The sequence below is a fragment of the Phalacrocorax carbo genome, chromosome 3 (genome assembly GCF_963921805.1).
Source record: "Phalacrocorax carbo chromosome 3, bPhaCar2.1, whole genome shotgun sequence".
Taxonomy (NCBI): domain Eukaryota; kingdom Metazoa; phylum Chordata; class Aves; order Suliformes; family Phalacrocoracidae; genus Phalacrocorax; species Phalacrocorax carbo.
Genome location: NC_087515.1, coordinates 88,260,033 through 88,277,798, shown reverse-complemented (window position 1 = coordinate 88,277,798; position 17,766 = coordinate 88,260,033). Strand labels below are relative to the sequence as shown.

Sequence of the window (17,766 nt, the reverse complement as noted above, 5' to 3'; positions counted from 1 at the left end):
TGAATGGATCTACCAAAGGTTGCTAATTTTTTCCATTTTTCCAAGTTGTAGTCTTTTCATTGCTTCATCAGTCACATTTTGAAGTTCACTACAGCCATATTCTCAAGTATTCTCTGTTGATCTTCACCACCTCCACAAAGTCAGTGACTAATTTTAAACTGCATCTATAGGTCAGCTCACAACAGGAAGAAAGAATTGTCTCCCTTCATTCCAAAACCACCACAGTGAGAGAAGAGAGACAGTATTTTCTTTGCACACTTCTTAGCATTCATATTAATGCTTCTTAGTATTCATATACAAAATGGCACTGCTCTGTTGTTCAGTACTGACTTTTCAGTATATGCTTAATTATAGAAAAATATCAACCATTATTGGATTGGTCTGTAACATTTCCTATAAGTTGCCATAGTGGAAGGACCAAACCTTTTTTCTCCTGTTCTCCATCATGCATTTTTCCGTCAAAGTCTTCTGACATTTCAATTGCATTGTCTTCTCCTTCAATGTCTGGTTTAGAATCTTGATCCTCTTTCTCCTTCTCCTCACCCTTTTGAAAACTGTCTTCTATCTGAATTATTGGTAAAGCCAAAAATTACAATGTATCTTGTCTGTACATAAAAGCTTAAAGTACCACAACAATATTTAAGAGCTTATATGCAAAGATAAAAGCCAACCTAAACAGGAGACAGAAGGTAACTTCATGTTTCTTTTACCTGAAATAGCCACAACATGGATTTCAGGGGCTTTTTCAGTTTTACTTTAATGAAACAAGAACAACCCCAAACACTTGCCTGATCTTCACTTTCTATTTTGTCGCTCACATCCTTTTTGCCTTCCCCATCCCCAATACCACCGTCTTCGTAATCATGAAATTGTGTTGCTCCCTCTCCAGCTTCATCTTCAAGTAGTTCTTTTGGCAGACAAAACCCCTACAAAGGCAAACAGAAACTCAAAACTCTCTGTATTACTAAGTACATCTTTCCGCTTAGTTTCTACTTAAGACTTTTGTATACATTAAATACATGCTTACCATATACCCACTGTTATCTCCAATAACTTACCTTTTGGGCAAGCTCTGTAAAAATGCTAGTTAGAACAGAAAGCAATTTTCCAGTACTCCTGTGAGACGCCAGTGAAACAGTGAGGTAGAACAGGATAAGGTCTGAATACTTGCAGAGCATTGGCTTTAGACGCACCAGCAAATAGCAGGACTGGTTGAAGAACTGCAGTTAAAACCAAAGAACAGCTGTCAAACATGACTATGTCCATACTGACGTATACCTTAGGGAGGGTGATGACAGAGACTGAAAATGGATGCTCAAACCAGAAATATCAGTACACAAATTTAAATACAATTTCTAAAGTTTCCGGAGCTTTTTCTAGATTTTCACAACTAAAACTTTTCTTTCTTACTAAAGCAACATCTGGCTTTTGCACTACAGAAGAGTGCCTATATTTGGCCATAATTTCTCACATGCTTCTAGTTCTAAGGCATTGGACAACAACAAGCAATGCACGTTTAGCCACCAAAGTTCACAATTCCAAATCTTTTGACAGCCTTAAGCCAAAAACTCTTAAGAACAATAATTTTACCTTATGTTTATCTGAAGTGTAATCTTCCCCATAAGCTTTCAGGTTCTCCAGGAGTTCTGAAACTGCTAAAATTGCCTTCTGGATATGCAAAGAATCCAAATCAGCAGAGAGGTCTTCATCCAAAAGCTTAGTTATATGTCCTGCTTTAATCACGTCAAATGAGGCTGCATCCTCTTTGTTTGAAACACATAAAAAATACGGAAATCAAGTCCAGACATTCTAAAAATATCATAGCAAACAATCTAGAAATATCAATCCTACCTGTTTAAATAAACAACTTCTATTAAAACGGCAATTTCCCTGTGTATTGGTACCTCCACTAGACACACAGTTTAAGGGATTTTTAGGTGTGCATAGTTTAAACTCTCTTCCTCCCCGCCCTTAAGTTAGTTAACAAACGTACCCTTTTCCTCTGGAGATTCTTCTTCCTCTTTTCCATCCTCCTGTTTTCTCTCTACCAAACACTGGATGGCATATAGAACAACACGGATAACAGTTTCCACTTTTGCTGAGAAGTGCTCCACAAACTCTTCATCGGACCGTTGATTTCCTTTTGAACCACAACACAGGCAGTTTACACAGAAACACATTAAGTTCCAAGTTACTATGTCTCCCCTATGCAAGGAGCATGATAAGCACTATGCAATTTTTACTATATAGTTCTACTAAAATCTCTTTGCTAATCCTGACCTACAACCATGGTGTAACATCTGTCATCAACAGGGACGGGGGTGTGCGAATATTACGGCACAAATTAAGTCTGGACTAAATTCTGCAAGCTTGAAATTCATCCACTGTTTCTGGATATCCAAATGAACATGAAACCATGTTCTGCAATAACCAAACTAATGAATTCTTATATCTTTATCTAAAGTATAAATGGCGCAGAGAGGAATTGTCCTTACCACTGCAATTTGACACAGAAGCAAGAAGCTGTGTTCTCCAGGCTGTGAAATCTGCAGATGTGTTACTAACTTCTTCTTGTATGTACTTTAGGCTCTTGATTAGGGCCATCTGATTTGCAGCTTGTCTGTCTTCCCCGTTTGGAAGAAACAGGGACTCTAAACCTTGTAACTGAACTGAGACTTCAAGCAAACAACTCATAGCTGATGTGCAAACTTCAAAATCTCTCCTGCAACAAAACACACCATAATACTAAAAGAACAACAAACATTTCAATTTAAGATTAAACCTTTTCTTGGGGCACAGATGAAGGGGAGGCTGCTGACCTCCATCTTGAACTTAATAGAAAGTCTGACAACAAGCATATATGCCACTTATACTCACACTGTCTCAAGTGGAGAGAAAAATTAGAGGTTTATTATTATTATTAAATAGGCTACAGATTTATTTTAAAATAAAAATTTCTTCATTAAATTGACATTTAGAATTCACCTCATTAACTAAGGAGCTATGGGGATGAAATCCGAGGAGACCAAAGACAAACTGAGAAACTGAGATATACAATTTTTTTCTGACTTGTCGGGGAGCAGGAGAAGACACATACATTTGCTTAAAAAGACAGGCACTGCATTTTGAAAGAAAAATTAATGGAAACAAGCTTCAAGAGCACCTGAACAAGCTTTTCAAGATATGCATAGGCACACATTTTCAAGATAACTTCACACATCTTATACTAACATAAAACACAGAGATTCAATTTCACACATACGTAGAACTCACCAGGAATAAAACAAGGTCTCACGTGACTGTTGTCTTATTTTATCTACTTCCGCTTTCATTGACTTCACATTTTCCAGCATCGCAGTCAACTGTGTAGCTAGCTGCAGCCATAACTGATCCTTATTCCGCATCCTGCATCCAGGAGGCAGTTGCTCAATTGTTACTGGAGACAAGTATTTCAGCTCTGAGGGGATTAGGTCAGGTATTCCCATGAAAACATTTCCCATTTCAGGTCCTGAACTCTGACAAATGTTTGCTCTGACATCTGTCCTTTCATTGTCACCGGACTTTGTTAACTCCTCTTTTGGGCAGCACTGTACAAACCAAGACAGCTCCTCGAGAACCATCATGCACTGCATGGAAAGTTGCTGCAGTTTGTCCGTCCAGTGTTGAATACTGTCTTGAGGAGGAAATGCTACATTATATTCTCTGTCAGCAGTCAACCTAGAATCTATCTCTTGTATACAACTCAGGAGGTTCCTGGTTAAGAAGAAAGAAAGAAAAGTTACAATCACCCAGTTTTATGCTATACTTCCCTTTTAAAAGCTCAACCTTCAGACTAAAGTTGTAAAAGATCTACATAATATGGACTCAGTGGAAGTCAGACTTTTTCTGAAACAACTAAAATTATAGTAGTTTTTTTAAAAAAGTTTTGTTTCATTAGTGATTTTTTTCTCCCCATTGCATAAGTTTGAATTGTCCTGGAAGACATGGCCTTATGAGATTTCTCAGAATATACACCATCTTTTCAAACAATCCTGAAACTCCTGGCCTAATGCTCAAATATCGTTCACTTTCCTCTGTTATAAAAGGAAATCAGATTCTAACACACCTTCATTCTCTAAAGTGCTGTGTAACAGTCAGCTCATAACAAATGATAAATCTGATTTGCAATGAAAGTCACAGCAACGCAGGTACGTGTCTTAGAAGTTTTAATATTCCTGCAACTGTAAAGTGGAGGAGTTTATGGACTGGGTTTTTCTTTGTTTTGTTGGGGTTTGTTTGTTCTTCCAAGCTTCTTAGGGTTGATGTAAATTTTGTACCAGTAATCTGCAGTCTAGATTTTCTTCCCTGTACAAAGGAAATAGCTTCTGACCTAACTTCAAAAAGTTAGTGATGAGCACAAATATGCAGAACAACAGTGGAGTTTGCAGTGAAACTGAGGAGTCAAGCATTAGAGTGAAAAATGACAGCAAGTAATAAAGATTTCCTACACTATTCTCCTTTTACAGTTTTGACACAAGTTCTAGAGTCTCCCACCTTTCTAGAATTTTTCTTTGTAAGCTGTTGAGGTTTCTTCGTTTTGGCTCAAAGTGCCACTCAGAACATTTATTTGCTCCAAATCAAACTAACATGAACACAGCCAAAATTAACTTAGGCCAATACTAAATGAGACATTTAACAATCTACATGTTGAATGGTTTAACTGTGTCATTAACTACAGTAATTATTTCATGGTCTTCATGTATGCCTAAAACTTGTCTTCCCATATTATTTTGATTCCAAAATACTGGCTACAATGACAAAAATATAACCCCCCCTTTTTTTTTTTTTTTGTCTCCCCCTGCTTTAAAATCTTTTCTATCTAGGCTTAATTGACGGAAGGAGAGAAATGGGGAAGTAGAGGGAAGAATTTTATCATCTTCTACCTTATTTTCCATCTTCCTGAACTGAATTGCTTACTGTCAAACTCCTTGCCAACATTTAAATGTTTGAAAATGCAAAATACCTCAGTAAGATCCACTGCTCTGTCAATACAGTAAGAGATCGTCTCTGTCTGACAAGCATCTGCATGAGGTGTGCAGTGAACCCTTTGCATCGTTCAATACCACCTAGTCCAATATCCTAAAGAAAACAGGTACGGAATAAGTTGGAGGGAACAGTTAGATGAACAAGCCGACGACAACATTCTCTGTGCCTCCATTTCGTTTCACTGAGCTGGCTGAAAGGTTATGGTTTAATTGAACAAGTCTTAAAATGCAGATAAAAACTATAGTTATAACAGTTTCTCCATCTTCATTTTTCCACATCTTCTATATATGCTGCATACAAATTAGTTTTTCAAGTAGCTTTGCAACAACAGTCGTATTAAATTGCACTCTAGCAGCAGTTCTTATCAGGAATTTAGTTCTGATAGTAAAGGCACCTTACATAAATGATTAAAATCTAAAGAGATACCAGCCTAAATTGTTTCATTCATGACCATTGCTAAAACCACTTTCACAATTTAAGGGGAATTACTTTCACTCCTTTCATTAGAAGGGATCCCATTTTAAAGCTTAGAATAAATGTTCACAACACAGAGCAAAACTGATCACAGCTACATTCCATTATTTATGGCCATTGTCAGCTGTGACGTTTGCCAAGATCACATTGTAAAACAAGGGGTGAAGCATGGCGTGAGGAAGAGCATCTGAAGAGGTCCCTTTTTCCTGGAATAGTGGAAAAGTGGTACCGATCTGGCAGAGTGTGTTTGTTCCTTCTACTGATTTTAGACCAATTTTTAAGCAAGGAAATACATCTGCACTGTTTATGTTAGACACAGACTCCAGTTATGTACAATTATAAATCTCAACTGATTTTTTGTCATGAGCACCACCTAATCCTGGTTTTGTTTGCCTACCAAGTTTTGATTCAGCATTTCAGGAGCCTCCTTCATGCATAAAAAGTAGCAAGTTGAGGTCTGTTGGAACTAGTCATTGAACATATCACTAACTTGGTTAACTAAACTGATATTGTTCATTCATAAAACAGGTTTTGAAATGCTGCATTTAATGATTGGTTCCAAAATATCGTATTTTATATCATATTACAGAACACAGCATTATCTCACATCACTTTTTTACTTCTAGAAGATTTCAGTCCAAGCTGGTAAAATAAAATTTACAGAAGTAGGATTTCTATTTTTCTTCAGTGTTTTTACCTTGGCAGGTGCTAACAATGCTGTCTGAAGTCTAGAGTGGCGTGCAAGTGATCGATAGAAGTACTTCTGGCATCCATCCCAGGCAGAAGAAATCTCTGTCAGCAACCTGACAGGGCACAAAAAAAAGAGTCTGATATATAACTTCAGTACCTCAGCACACTGGAACCACCAGGTCAGCTCTTCAACCTAACAAGTTTGCTTACAATTTGTTATTTTGCAAATACATTAATCTTGTAATTCTTTATTTTCTCCACAAGTATTCTAGTCATAAGAAAACATGTAATTTTTAAAATAAGCTCTAAGGAAACCCTAAACAATAGCAGCAAAATCTCTACCTTTGAATATCATTTAACACTTAAATAGTGTTGCTTGGTTTGTTTGGTTGGGGTTTTTTTTGCGGCTAAATCAAGCCTGATAGGGAAGTCTTTATTTTGGCCTTGATGAAAAATATTTTGAACTAAACCCTTACATCTGAGGAGGACAATAACCAGCATGTCTCAATGACAAAAATCACTTGCTGCCAGAAAAACAACAGAGAAACATCTGAAAGAACATATTTCCTCTTGGTAAGTTTTTCCAGAAATGCCCACTTTGAAGTTTAGGTATTTTCTGCTGAAATATCCCATTATTCAATGAAGACAAAACAATTGAGCAACCCCTGTAAATTAGAACTCATCTTTAATAAAATCCTTAGCAATCTACGTTCTAGTATGATGCTAGCAAAGCATCCCAGGCAAAGCTGAATGGTGGAGGGCTAACTGAAATCCAGTTCACAGAAACAATGAAACTGAGGGCAGAGTTGTCAAAAGTGTAAATTAAAAAAAACAAAACAACCAAACAACAAAACCCTCACTCAGTGCTATGTGCCAGTACAGTATGTTCAGGATTTTCAAACTGAGAAGTAATGGGAGGAAGGGAAGGGAATATGTAAAATCCTAAATGAATTACAGTCCAGAAATTCCAGTCTAAATCCACATGCAATAAATTCTATACATTATAGCTGCAATTCATACAATCTAAGGGTTAGAAATACTCTGTACATACGTGGCATCCAGTTCATGTGTACAATTTACTACACCTAATGCACTACGCAAGTCCAGTGGATGTAGGTAGAGTATTTCATGATAGTCTTTTGAACGGGACCAAGACAGACCTTTCCGGTATGACAAACCTGGAATGACATTTTAATATACATCCATTTATGCCCTCATTCTTTTATATAAAAAATGTCACACATACAGTTGGTATTAAGATACAAAATCATCTGATGTAGTTTTTTTTTCCCTGAGGCTGTCTGATTTTCACAAGTCTTTGACCATGCTGCAAGTTTTATACTGTAGGAGCACATTGTGGCACAGCTATCTTCAGCTGAACATAGCTGAAGAACACAGCTGAAGTAAGACAAGCACAGACCTGTGTATACACAGGTCTATAAAGGACGTTGGTGGCAGTGGCCAGGAGAAAAAGGAAAAAAAAAAAAAGAGCCTTGAACCTGTAAGGCAGGCTACAGCCAGAGAAAGTTACAGCTATGCACTTTTATAATTCAGGCTTAAAGCTGTTACTTTAGCTATTTTTAAAACTGGTCTAAATGTGCTCATTTCTCTCAAGCCAATTAAAACACTCCTTTCAAAGTATCCTGAAGGTAAGCAGAACCTGTAAGAAATACTCAGCTATTTAGGTTATGTTGCCATTTTTCCAAACAAAATGGAGAACAAGTCTTAAGAACACTTTAAACTGCTCCTGGTCCTTTAAGAAAGCTGAGCTCTAAAAATCACCTCATTTTTAAGACACGAAAAGGCTGATGAATGAGGAAGGTAAAGGTGTCACCTGAAATCAAAGACAGCCCAGTAAAGAATGCAAATCCCTTGCGTTAATTACATCATCACAGTACATCAATTCTCCAGCACAAACTTCACAGGGCAGCAATGGCAGATATTCCTTTGGCACCAGTGGGTGCAAAAAATGTCAAAGAAAGTGTGTGTGCTGGAAACCTCCCACTTAGATTCACCTGTGTTTGCAGTCACCTAAATACAAAAGGACCGTAACCTTCTAGGAACTATTTACTCAGTACACACATCAACTCATTTAAGCAGCATAAACTACAAACACTCAAAACTAGAACTGAAACCTCCTCCCACCTCCCAGAAAGCATTTAGGATGTTGTTTTCATTTACTTTTCAAGTGCTGTGACACTTTGAGTTAGTTTGCTATCAAAATCATGCCTTCTTGGAACCCTTCACTTCATGTCTCCAAGCTTCTTTCTGCAACCATGAGGAATAAAATTTTTTTTTTCTTTGAGAGAGAGGTTCTTTGGTTCACTGCAGGGCAGAAGCTATGGCTTCCAAGAAAAGCACCAAAACACTCTCTTCAAAAAAGAAAAAAAAAATGAAAAAGTTACATGAATTTCTGCTTCTGCCTTGCAGAATGCTGTCAGCTGTGTATTTAATGAGACTGCTTACTTATGTTCGTTTCTGAACTGTGGAGTGACTAAGAAAATTTGATGAATAATTTAATGTAACACCAAAGGAAAAGGCAACAATTAATAGTCTGGGTAGGTCCTTTACCTTAAAACTAGCAAAGGGAGCAATAGAGACTGGGCTGCTGAACAGGGTGCCTCCGACAATTCCCATCAACAGACCATTCAGTCTCCATGGCTCAACTGCACCTCTGCCAATCTCATCTCGGTCAGTCTGTCAATCAAGAGACAGGCTCTCATTCTAATGAGCTACCTGAATTTCAGTTCTCGGTCAGAGAATGGATACAAGATAAGGAGCTTCCCTCTTCTTTCTTAAAGGTGGGTAGACTTCTGACTGAAGATAGAGCAGATTTCTGCTTCAGAAAAGCTACTGTTGTACATCTCATGGAACGTAAGAGGAATAGAAGATATTTGAAAGGGCTAACACACCAAGCCGCTCAGTCAACCAACAAAGAGATACTTAAATGCTTCTACATATTAGTGACTCGATCTCAAGAACAGAGTATTATGGTTGGTTTAGATGTTATGGCAAAAATAGCAAAATGGATAAGAACTTTGTACTTTTAAACCAAGCACATTTTTAGTCAAAGCTCACCTGTTTTAGCAAGGCTTTTAAAGAGATCTGACAAAGCCCGTTGCTTTTGCATCTGAATATGTTTTGCCTCTGATTTCTGCTTCTCCTTATCTGATGTCTGATCAAATGTTAAATTTTGCAGTTCAGCTACAGAAACAATGATACCACCTGTAGAGAGGACAGCAGGGAAAGGTAAGAGATGGGAAAATTTAATGTGCACAAAGCAGCCATGGGAAAATGGTCTGGGAAGGGAACTATATATCTATGCATTTTCCTGATTTGTTCCACTTATGTTACAGAGGTCAATTATGGCATAGAAATCACAAGAATACCTAACCTGTAAACTGGTCAAGATTTTCCACCAGACTTAAGAATGAATTATTTTCTGTAACTGTTGTACACATTTTCTTCATTTTTTTAATAAGCTTAGGCAGACGATACTGAAGAGATTCTGTTTGAAATGTAATGCCATCCTGACATTCTTCTGGGAGTGCTCTCTGAGGGGGGAAAAAAAAAGAAACAGTCCAATTATACATATACTCAAAGCTGCCTCATTTGACCATTAAGAGTAAATTGCTGCAAAAACAAGGGCTAAATTCTGCATTCATCCAAAACCCCAAAACATGCCCACGTGATCCTTTGACAGCTCAGCACCAACACTTAAGGAAAAGCACAATATATGCATGGCAGGCACACATTAGTTTTGAAAACAGCCAAACAAATAGAAGATGCTATGTAATCCTACTATCTCAGCTGTTTGTCATGACCTCTTTCATAGAGGTTATCACTGCTTTAGGTAGCTTCCTCAGCCTTCCAAGCTCAAAGGCACATTAACCTAAATCACTAATGCCCTCCAAGTGTTAGATAAGAACACCATCACTTACTTTCCAGTAGACACAAATGTAATTGCACTGCTAAAGAACAAAAACAATAGGCAAATAGAAACTATTTAATAACGGAAGTAAGCCCCCAGCATGTCCAAAGCTAATCCCTAGGGTTTGTTCAATTCAAATTTACATGCATCTTGTATAAAGAACAAAGACAACATGAAACCGCAACAAATGAAACCAACAACCCTGTTAACTATCAGTAACAGGCTTGCAAACAAACAAACCAACAACCAACCAACAAACCAAAACCACAACCGAACACATTAGATACGCATCAGATTTCTGCCTCCTCACTCTACCCTCTTGACTGTCACAGGACCACAGCAAGATCAGCCACCCTCCTGGTCTGAAGAAACCAAACAAAGCCTTGGAAGTTGAGAGTAACTGAGCATTTCCTACTCACCCTCAAACTCTGATGAGTTACAATTGTCTCCTTCCATCTTATTAATAAAAGCTAATAGATGTGAATAGGAATTTATTTCAGGAAGAAAGTCAGTTGACTTCCCCTCTGAGCTGGACAACCTCATTAGAGACACACTAAACAGTGGCACGGTGGAGCAGGATTTACCATATATCAGCTTGTCCAAGGCAAATGTTTGCAATACGCAAGCTGTCAACCAACAGCAGATGTGTCAATGTAGTCCGTTCTCCTATCAGGATTCAAGCTCAAAGTAATTTTATATTTAATCAGAGCTTATATACGCTTAAATCCTACAGCTAGATGACAATTTGTCTACATCCTTGTTTAGAGAAAAAAAAAAGACAACAGTAATAATAATTTCAACTCCCCATCCATATTACTGCACTAGTAGGGAAGTAACAAATTGCTGCAGACAATATGCAAGCAACATGGAGATGAAATGTGTAACTGCTATCATCTCTATATTAGAGCACAGATATTGTGCCAAATCAATACAGAACACGCTTGTCTTTCCATGCTGCATTCCCACCCATCTGCAGTGTTTCATAACACTGAACACAAGTAAGACCAAAAAGTGGATGATATATTCAACAGATTTGACACTTACATAAGATTTTTCTGCATAAATCAGTGAAAAGCAACATATAGATGAGAAGAAAATATCCTTCCCACACTCAGAATAAAGAATACAGTCACCTTGGCAACATCTGTTCTAGCAGACAGAAGTTTTCTTAATGTGTTGTTCAGCCTCTGAACTTTGGTCTCTTTGTTCTCAGATTCTTCCTGCTTCTGCAAACAGTCCAGCTGCTCCTCCGTACTAATTTCCACCAAGGCAGGCTGACATGGCTCATCCAGAACAACTTCAAACTTCTTCATGAATTTAAAGAGAGTCCTAATTACCAAAGGAAAGCAAAAATATTACTGGGTTTTATAAGCCTGGAAATCTTTCAGCTGCTGGAAATACATGTTTCCACTGTGTTACGACCAAAAGAAACATTTTTGCATCCAAATTCAACATTATAGAGAAATCATCTAGAAGGAAGGTTCCAAATATTGAGCTGAATTCCAAGCTTTGAGTTACCTGCGTATTTTTTCAACTGATTGTTTTATAGCCCAGAAGCTGACGTCATTCCACTTTGAAATTTTCACGAATTCCTATTAGGAAAATAAATAATCAATGGGATTACTTATATAGAAACAATGAAATATTTGCAGATAAAAGATGATTTTTAAAGCTAATCAGCTGCGGTGATCTGGTGGTCTTAAAATACAAGACATTTTAGTAAGTGAGCAAATTATTGCATAGGCATCTTATTCTGCTAATACACGTGTTTACACTGAAACTGCTGCGTAGCCAAATGTTGTGAAATTCAAAAGGGGCTTCACAACTGCATAGAAACCTCCATGGCTAAATGGGACTGAACAAATATTAAGGACTTCAACTGACCCCCCCCACCTCAAAAGTAAATTCTTGCCAAAGAAAATGTGGAATATAATACGGATTTCAGTAGCCAGAGCTATTATAAACAAATTCAAATAATGTCTGCTCCACTGTTCCTTTGATTAGATCAGTATATTGTCTGAGCAAAGTTTCCTTTTACCTTAAGTTCCTTTTCTATAGGTTGCCGAAGTTCAGTGATTCTGGCCTCAACACACTCTGAAAACTGCTTATAATAATTGTGTAGATTCCACAGGATGCTGCACAGAACATCTAGAAGGGACAGACAGCAGGATATTCTTCATTATTAAGAGAAGAAACGCATCCTGGGTTTTTCTGTAATCATGAAGTTTGGCAACACCAACAAGTCGGGATAAACTGACAAACAGTATTCTTCGTGAAAACGGGAAAAAACAGCAGCATAGGCCTGTGTTGTATTTATGAGCTTAGTGATCTCTTTGGAAAGTCTTGAATACCTGATGGTCAGGTGGTTGTAAAGAAGACTCAACACATGTAATGCTAACAACTTACCCTTTTCTGCTACCTGAGGCATCAGCAAGACATGGCAGTGGAAAACCAGTAGTGCTTGAAGTCGTGCATGAAACTCTCCCAGCGTGGATCCTTCAATGAAAGCTTGTAGTGTGCTGACCAGCTTTTTCAGATCCATTTGCTCAGTTTCTGAACATTGCAACAGAAATTTAGAAGGAAAGGGGAAGAAAACCAACAAACAAACCTCTACAAGAAAATTGTTGGCTAATCTTTGTAAACTTCCAAGTAAATATCAGGTCTCTATTAGGAAAGGTTCAAAATAGGAAAGGGGTATGAGGTTAAGAATTCTATTTTAATAATAAGTAAAACCAACAAATAACACTAGAAGAAGGGAGAGGGGACAAGAGAGGCACCAGCAAGATAGCGACCAAGGAGGCCAGCTACACATCCAATTTCAGAGCGCATCACATATTTAAAGAATACTTGCTATTGTCTATGAATGAATGGCTTTTTTGGTTATGATGAGCCATACTACAAATTAACCACTGCCAGTTCCTTAACTCCTCAAAAACATGAGGATAGAAATAGATCTTAGAAGAATCTTGTAGAGAATACACTGTCTTTGGACCACTACCTATGGAAGACGACATGCCATTCACTTGGAGATGTAAAATAACCCAAGGATCTGAAGCTCATCAGGTAAGTGCATTAATTAGTCATGAGATTGGAAGAACCCTGCCTCATGCCAGAGGATGTTACTTTCATATTTACAATTTCATAAAATTTTGGGGAGGCAAGGGAGTGACAACTATATTCTTTCCCCTATTTTACATATCATGAACACCTGCAGACAGATTTGCTAAGAACAGTATGTACCAAAGCAGACTTACTGTAAGAATTCTTTAGGCTTTATACAGAATGTTAAGAGTAGTTCAGCTGGCATATGAATTATGCTTTGTGCAGTTAAACTGAGGTGCCTTTTCCAGCTGCAGATGGATGCCTCCTACCCTCCAAAACTGTTGGAAATGTTTATATGTGCCTGACATACAGTTACCACAGTTCTATTTTTTTAGCTGCTTTTACAGACATCTTTTTTCTTCACACCACCTACAATGTTGGCCCTGTGAGAGACACAGGTGGTTCCAGAAATAAATACCAAGTGAAGTTCATTCTATATGAAAGACCCTATACAGTCATGGAATTTACTATAGGGCAAAGGGGACAAGAACTACACCTGAAAGTGCGTTGTCTAACTCTGACATTTAGGACCTTAATTACTCATCCTCAGTAACTGCTGGAACTACATCACACATTCACATAAAGACAACGCTCACCTTCTCCATTTGCCTCTGTCAGTTCTTGAACATACTTCTCAATCATCTGATAGATTGAGAACCAGTGCTTCGTGGATTTCTCTACATGCTGCTTCATAATATTGTCCAAACTTACTGACCAGCAACTGGAAACAATAAGGGGAGAGAAGAAAAAGAGATAATGCAAAAATATTGTGGGTAGTTTGGGCTACAAAACAACACAAACTTTATCCTCTGTTTCTACTAAACTACAGTAAAATTTTACAGGATGGAGTAATCTGCACATCTGCCTAATATACACAATCTACTCTTGAGGATCACTGCTTTGCCACTATTATTAAATGTGATAGAAGAAATGCAGGAACTAGGGACAGTAAAACAGAACTAGTCAGAACTGGGTTCAAAAGTTCTTTTCACAAAGCTTGAGGTAGACTTGTGGAATTCCTTATTAGGGCATACTGTGGATATAAAAATTTTACATGGTCTTAAAAGGACACCGAACAGTGATTTTAAGCTTATGAGGGTTGTTAAACAGACAAAACACTGCAGGCTCAGTAAGCCCTAGGAATAAAACAGGAGAATGCTGGGAAAATATTAGGATGAAGTACTGTAGTTATATGTCCTGCTTCTGCTCCTCCTGAGGCATATACATAGGGTCACCATGGGCTGGACATGCTTACTCTGAGCCAGTACAGCTGCTACTTCGGGTTCCCCCCCCGCCAGGACACACACAGAGGCGTGTTCCATTATTATGGCAAACCTACATTGGAATGTGTCTCCATACAGAGGTGGAAGCTTACAGTATCTAAGAAAAAGTACAGAAAGACAGTTCTTACTTCAACTCCAATCTACGCCATTGAATGATCAGTTGTGTGACCAAATCAAGATGTTTTCGCAAGGACAAAGCTCGACTAGCATTTTCCTCCCAGTCCTGTGGAGAAAAAAAAAAAAACTATTAAAAAAATTCCCTTTATACAAAGCCAGAAATCAGTCTTTGCACAGCAAGGCTCATGCACTACTAAGGATTACCTTCCTACCCCTTAAACTTACAGCATGGAGCAAGTTCACTTCCCCAAATCCTGACAAGAGGACAACTTTCAGTACCAACACAAATAAAGTAACATAAAAGAGAAACTAGACATTTCCCTTAGCACTTTTCTTACCTGTGCCTTTGCAAGAAGAATTTCCAAGCCATTCAGGAACTTCGAGAGAGGACAAGAAAGTGGAAAGCTCCGGATTCTGTCCATCACAACTAACAGCTGCAGAATGAAAAACAAGCATTACCATAGTAACTGATCTTCAACAGAAGCAGTCATGAAGTTAGCTTAATTTGTATTAGCATAACCCTCCTCGTAAAGAGGTAAGAATTATTGTTTTTATTTTAAACTGCTTCCTTGTTTTAGTATAAGCTCACTAGTAATGCAGTTAAAGTCAATGCACTCGGGGAAAGGAGCTTAAATGACCTAATGCAAAGAGTTCCAATCGATTCTGAGTTTCTGTGTTACTCTAAGAAATACAACTTGAGGCCCATGCAGGGCCCATATGTGGGAACAAGAGATATTCATTTTAACGCAATAAAAGCTCAGAACATTTTGGGGAAAACCAGGAGCCCAAACAGCAAAAGACCTCGAGAATCTTTGAGGGATGCAGGTTGAAGATTGCTTAAAGCTGTAAGATCAGAGCAGGCAGTCAATGCCACTTAACATTTCATAACTAAAACAGAACAGCTAATAATACCTAATACCTCTTAAAAAGAAACAGGTATGACTTCAAAACATCTGCATAATACAGACAACACCTAGGCAAGTGTATGCATGCACGGGTCTATGCATATCTATACACATACTTACACATAAATGCAGTTCTAAAATGTTCCAGTTTTTCCCAAACGTTTTTTGAGATGTCCTTACCTGCACAAGTACAGGATGCTCCGGCCATTCCTGCAGTAACCCATTTACTTCTTTAGCAAAATTATCCAGTACAGGTTGGCACTGTCGGACTTGCTGGATATTAGGATGTTGGTAGAAGTCATATGGGCCATCTTGCTGCAGCACAATATCTGAAGTTAATTCCTCAAAAAAGGTATTGTAAAGAAGAGTGCTAACTAGAAGTTGGCTTCCCAAAAGACTATCATTCATTTCGGCACCTAGGAAGCAAAGAAATTAAGACATCATACATGCTATCCACTATTTTTTCAGTTGAATAGAAAAAGAGTTTTTTTCCTGTATCCCAAGCCATAAGCATTTTATACAGTACAAGGATATAAGAATATGCCATACATAAGCCATGAGATGGGAGTATAGAAGAAAGCAGACATACTTAAAGTTTACATCCTCTATTTTTGTATAAAAGTAAAATCAGCATCCTAAAGGTGGGCTGTGATCCTGTCAGAAGACCACATTTCATCTATGTGTAAATTCACATCAAGATGATTTACTACAAAATTAGTAACAAGGCTCTGTGAAAAAGTAATCCAACACAACATAAAAAAATCAGACATATTACACCTCCTGTATGAGCAGTGAAAATACATTACTGTAGAAACAGCAGCCCTGTATACATTTTCTAGATTAGAAGTGAAGCACAACCCTGAGGTCTCACACACTACTATAATGGTTTACACACTGAGTGTGCCAAAATTCAGGGTGGAAAAAAACCCAGCACTTTTTTTTTTATTATAGAAGCTCCATTTAAACCAATTCTTTTATGAACTTAATTGCAAATTCTAATTCTGGGAAAATTTTGCAAGTGCATTGTCTTCCACAGGATTACGCAGATGCAAGGGATTGAAATTTCACTTAACAGTTTAAGAATAAACTGAATCTACTCTGTGTCAGTCTCATATATTAACAAATGGAATTTTTAAAAATCCATAAAAGAATAAAAACCAAAGCATTCCACCATGACAGTTCTAAACATGGGCAAATTATTTGGAAAATGAAAATTGGTATTTGTGCATTTTTCCCACAGTAAGTCTATTTCTTGACCTGTGATATGATTAATGTGAAACAAATCATTAAAGCTAAACATGCACATCAGAAGTATTGCTAGCAGTCTTACCAATTAAAGGATAGAACTGTGACACCAGGCATGCACCAGTCTGATAGCAGGAAATAAATGTACTGAAGTAATGTTTGGCTTGCTGGGAAGGCAGACTCTGTTGATACCACAGGGATCGAGCAAAGTTCAAACACAATTGTTGATGAACCACCATTACTGTTTGCATAGAGCTCTTGGACAAAAGGGCTCTACCAACATCCAGCTGATCTTCCAATGGATCTTCAGTTTCCATTTTTTCTTCTAGGCTTGCCTGAGCTGTGATATCTTCAAAGTCCTGCAAAGGACATGATAATCAAAGCTCAATTATAATTTCTTCCTTCAACACCTCCCCTCCCCACCACCCTTTTTGCACTTTTTGGCCTTGTGACAATGTGCTAATGACTTGGAGCTGGCACTATATAGATACACTGCCTTCCTCACAGCTCAGATGTCAGTCTGAAACAGAACACAGCTGAACAGAACAATTCAGGAGCATAGCCACAGCAGGCAAGAGTGCAGTACAGTGAGCCCTCAGCTGCTGCCAACTAAATCTCTTTCAGAAAAAGCAGCAGATAAACCATCTCAACACTGCTTGGTCACTTGAAGATCTGAACTATTACATCCCAATAACATACTGAGGAACATAATTGTCTCATGGATTTCTGTACTGCACAACACTGCTCAATGAAGACACACTTCAAAAACTCATTCAGTAATGCAGGCCAGTTAAATCTCAAAAGATCTCACAGCTTTATTTAATCAAGATTAGCCTTCTTCAGAGGTAATTAAACCTCAGCAAACCTTACTTGCTAAATGAATCAAACTCCAGAATTTTACAAGTAACTAATGATAATTTGGGATTATGCAAGCTGAACCACAGTACAATTAAAGTTCAGAAGTTAATTCCAAAAAAAAAAATTCTACAAGCAG

At 37.9% G+C, this 17,766-nt stretch overlaps 1 protein-coding gene across 1 annotated transcript in view; it reads right to left on the bottom strand.

Annotated features, from left to right (window-relative positions):
• MDN1 (midasin AAA ATPase 1) overlaps positions 1-17,766 on the bottom strand; it is a 106,352-nt gene that overhangs the window by 16,711 nt on the left and 71,875 nt on the right. Inside the window, exons 65-85 of the mRNA XM_064447631.1 lie at positions 16,858-17,131; positions 15,708-15,943; positions 14,961-15,056; positions 14,634-14,728; positions 13,819-13,943; positions 12,527-12,673; positions 12,159-12,268; positions 11,639-11,712; positions 11,254-11,449; positions 9,584-9,743; positions 9,268-9,414; positions 7,241-7,367; positions 6,197-6,302; positions 5,003-5,118; positions 3,274-3,753; positions 2,496-2,722; positions 1,994-2,140; positions 1,591-1,763; positions 1,059-1,220; positions 785-926; positions 424-561 (exon numbers count right to left, since the gene is read on the bottom strand). Of these exons, the coding sequence (XP_064303701.1) occupies positions 424-561; positions 785-926; positions 1,059-1,220; positions 1,591-1,763; positions 1,994-2,140; positions 2,496-2,722; positions 3,274-3,753; positions 5,003-5,118; positions 6,197-6,302; positions 7,241-7,367; positions 9,268-9,414; positions 9,584-9,743; positions 11,254-11,449; positions 11,639-11,712; positions 12,159-12,268; positions 12,527-12,673; positions 13,819-13,943; positions 14,634-14,728; positions 14,961-15,056; positions 15,708-15,943; positions 16,858-17,131 (3,478 nt within the window). The remainder of the gene's footprint in view (positions 1-423; positions 562-784; positions 927-1,058; positions 1,221-1,590; positions 1,764-1,993; positions 2,141-2,495; positions 2,723-3,273; positions 3,754-5,002; positions 5,119-6,196; positions 6,303-7,240; positions 7,368-9,267; positions 9,415-9,583; positions 9,744-11,253; positions 11,450-11,638; positions 11,713-12,158; positions 12,269-12,526; positions 12,674-13,818; positions 13,944-14,633; positions 14,729-14,960; positions 15,057-15,707; positions 15,944-16,857; positions 17,132-17,766) is intronic.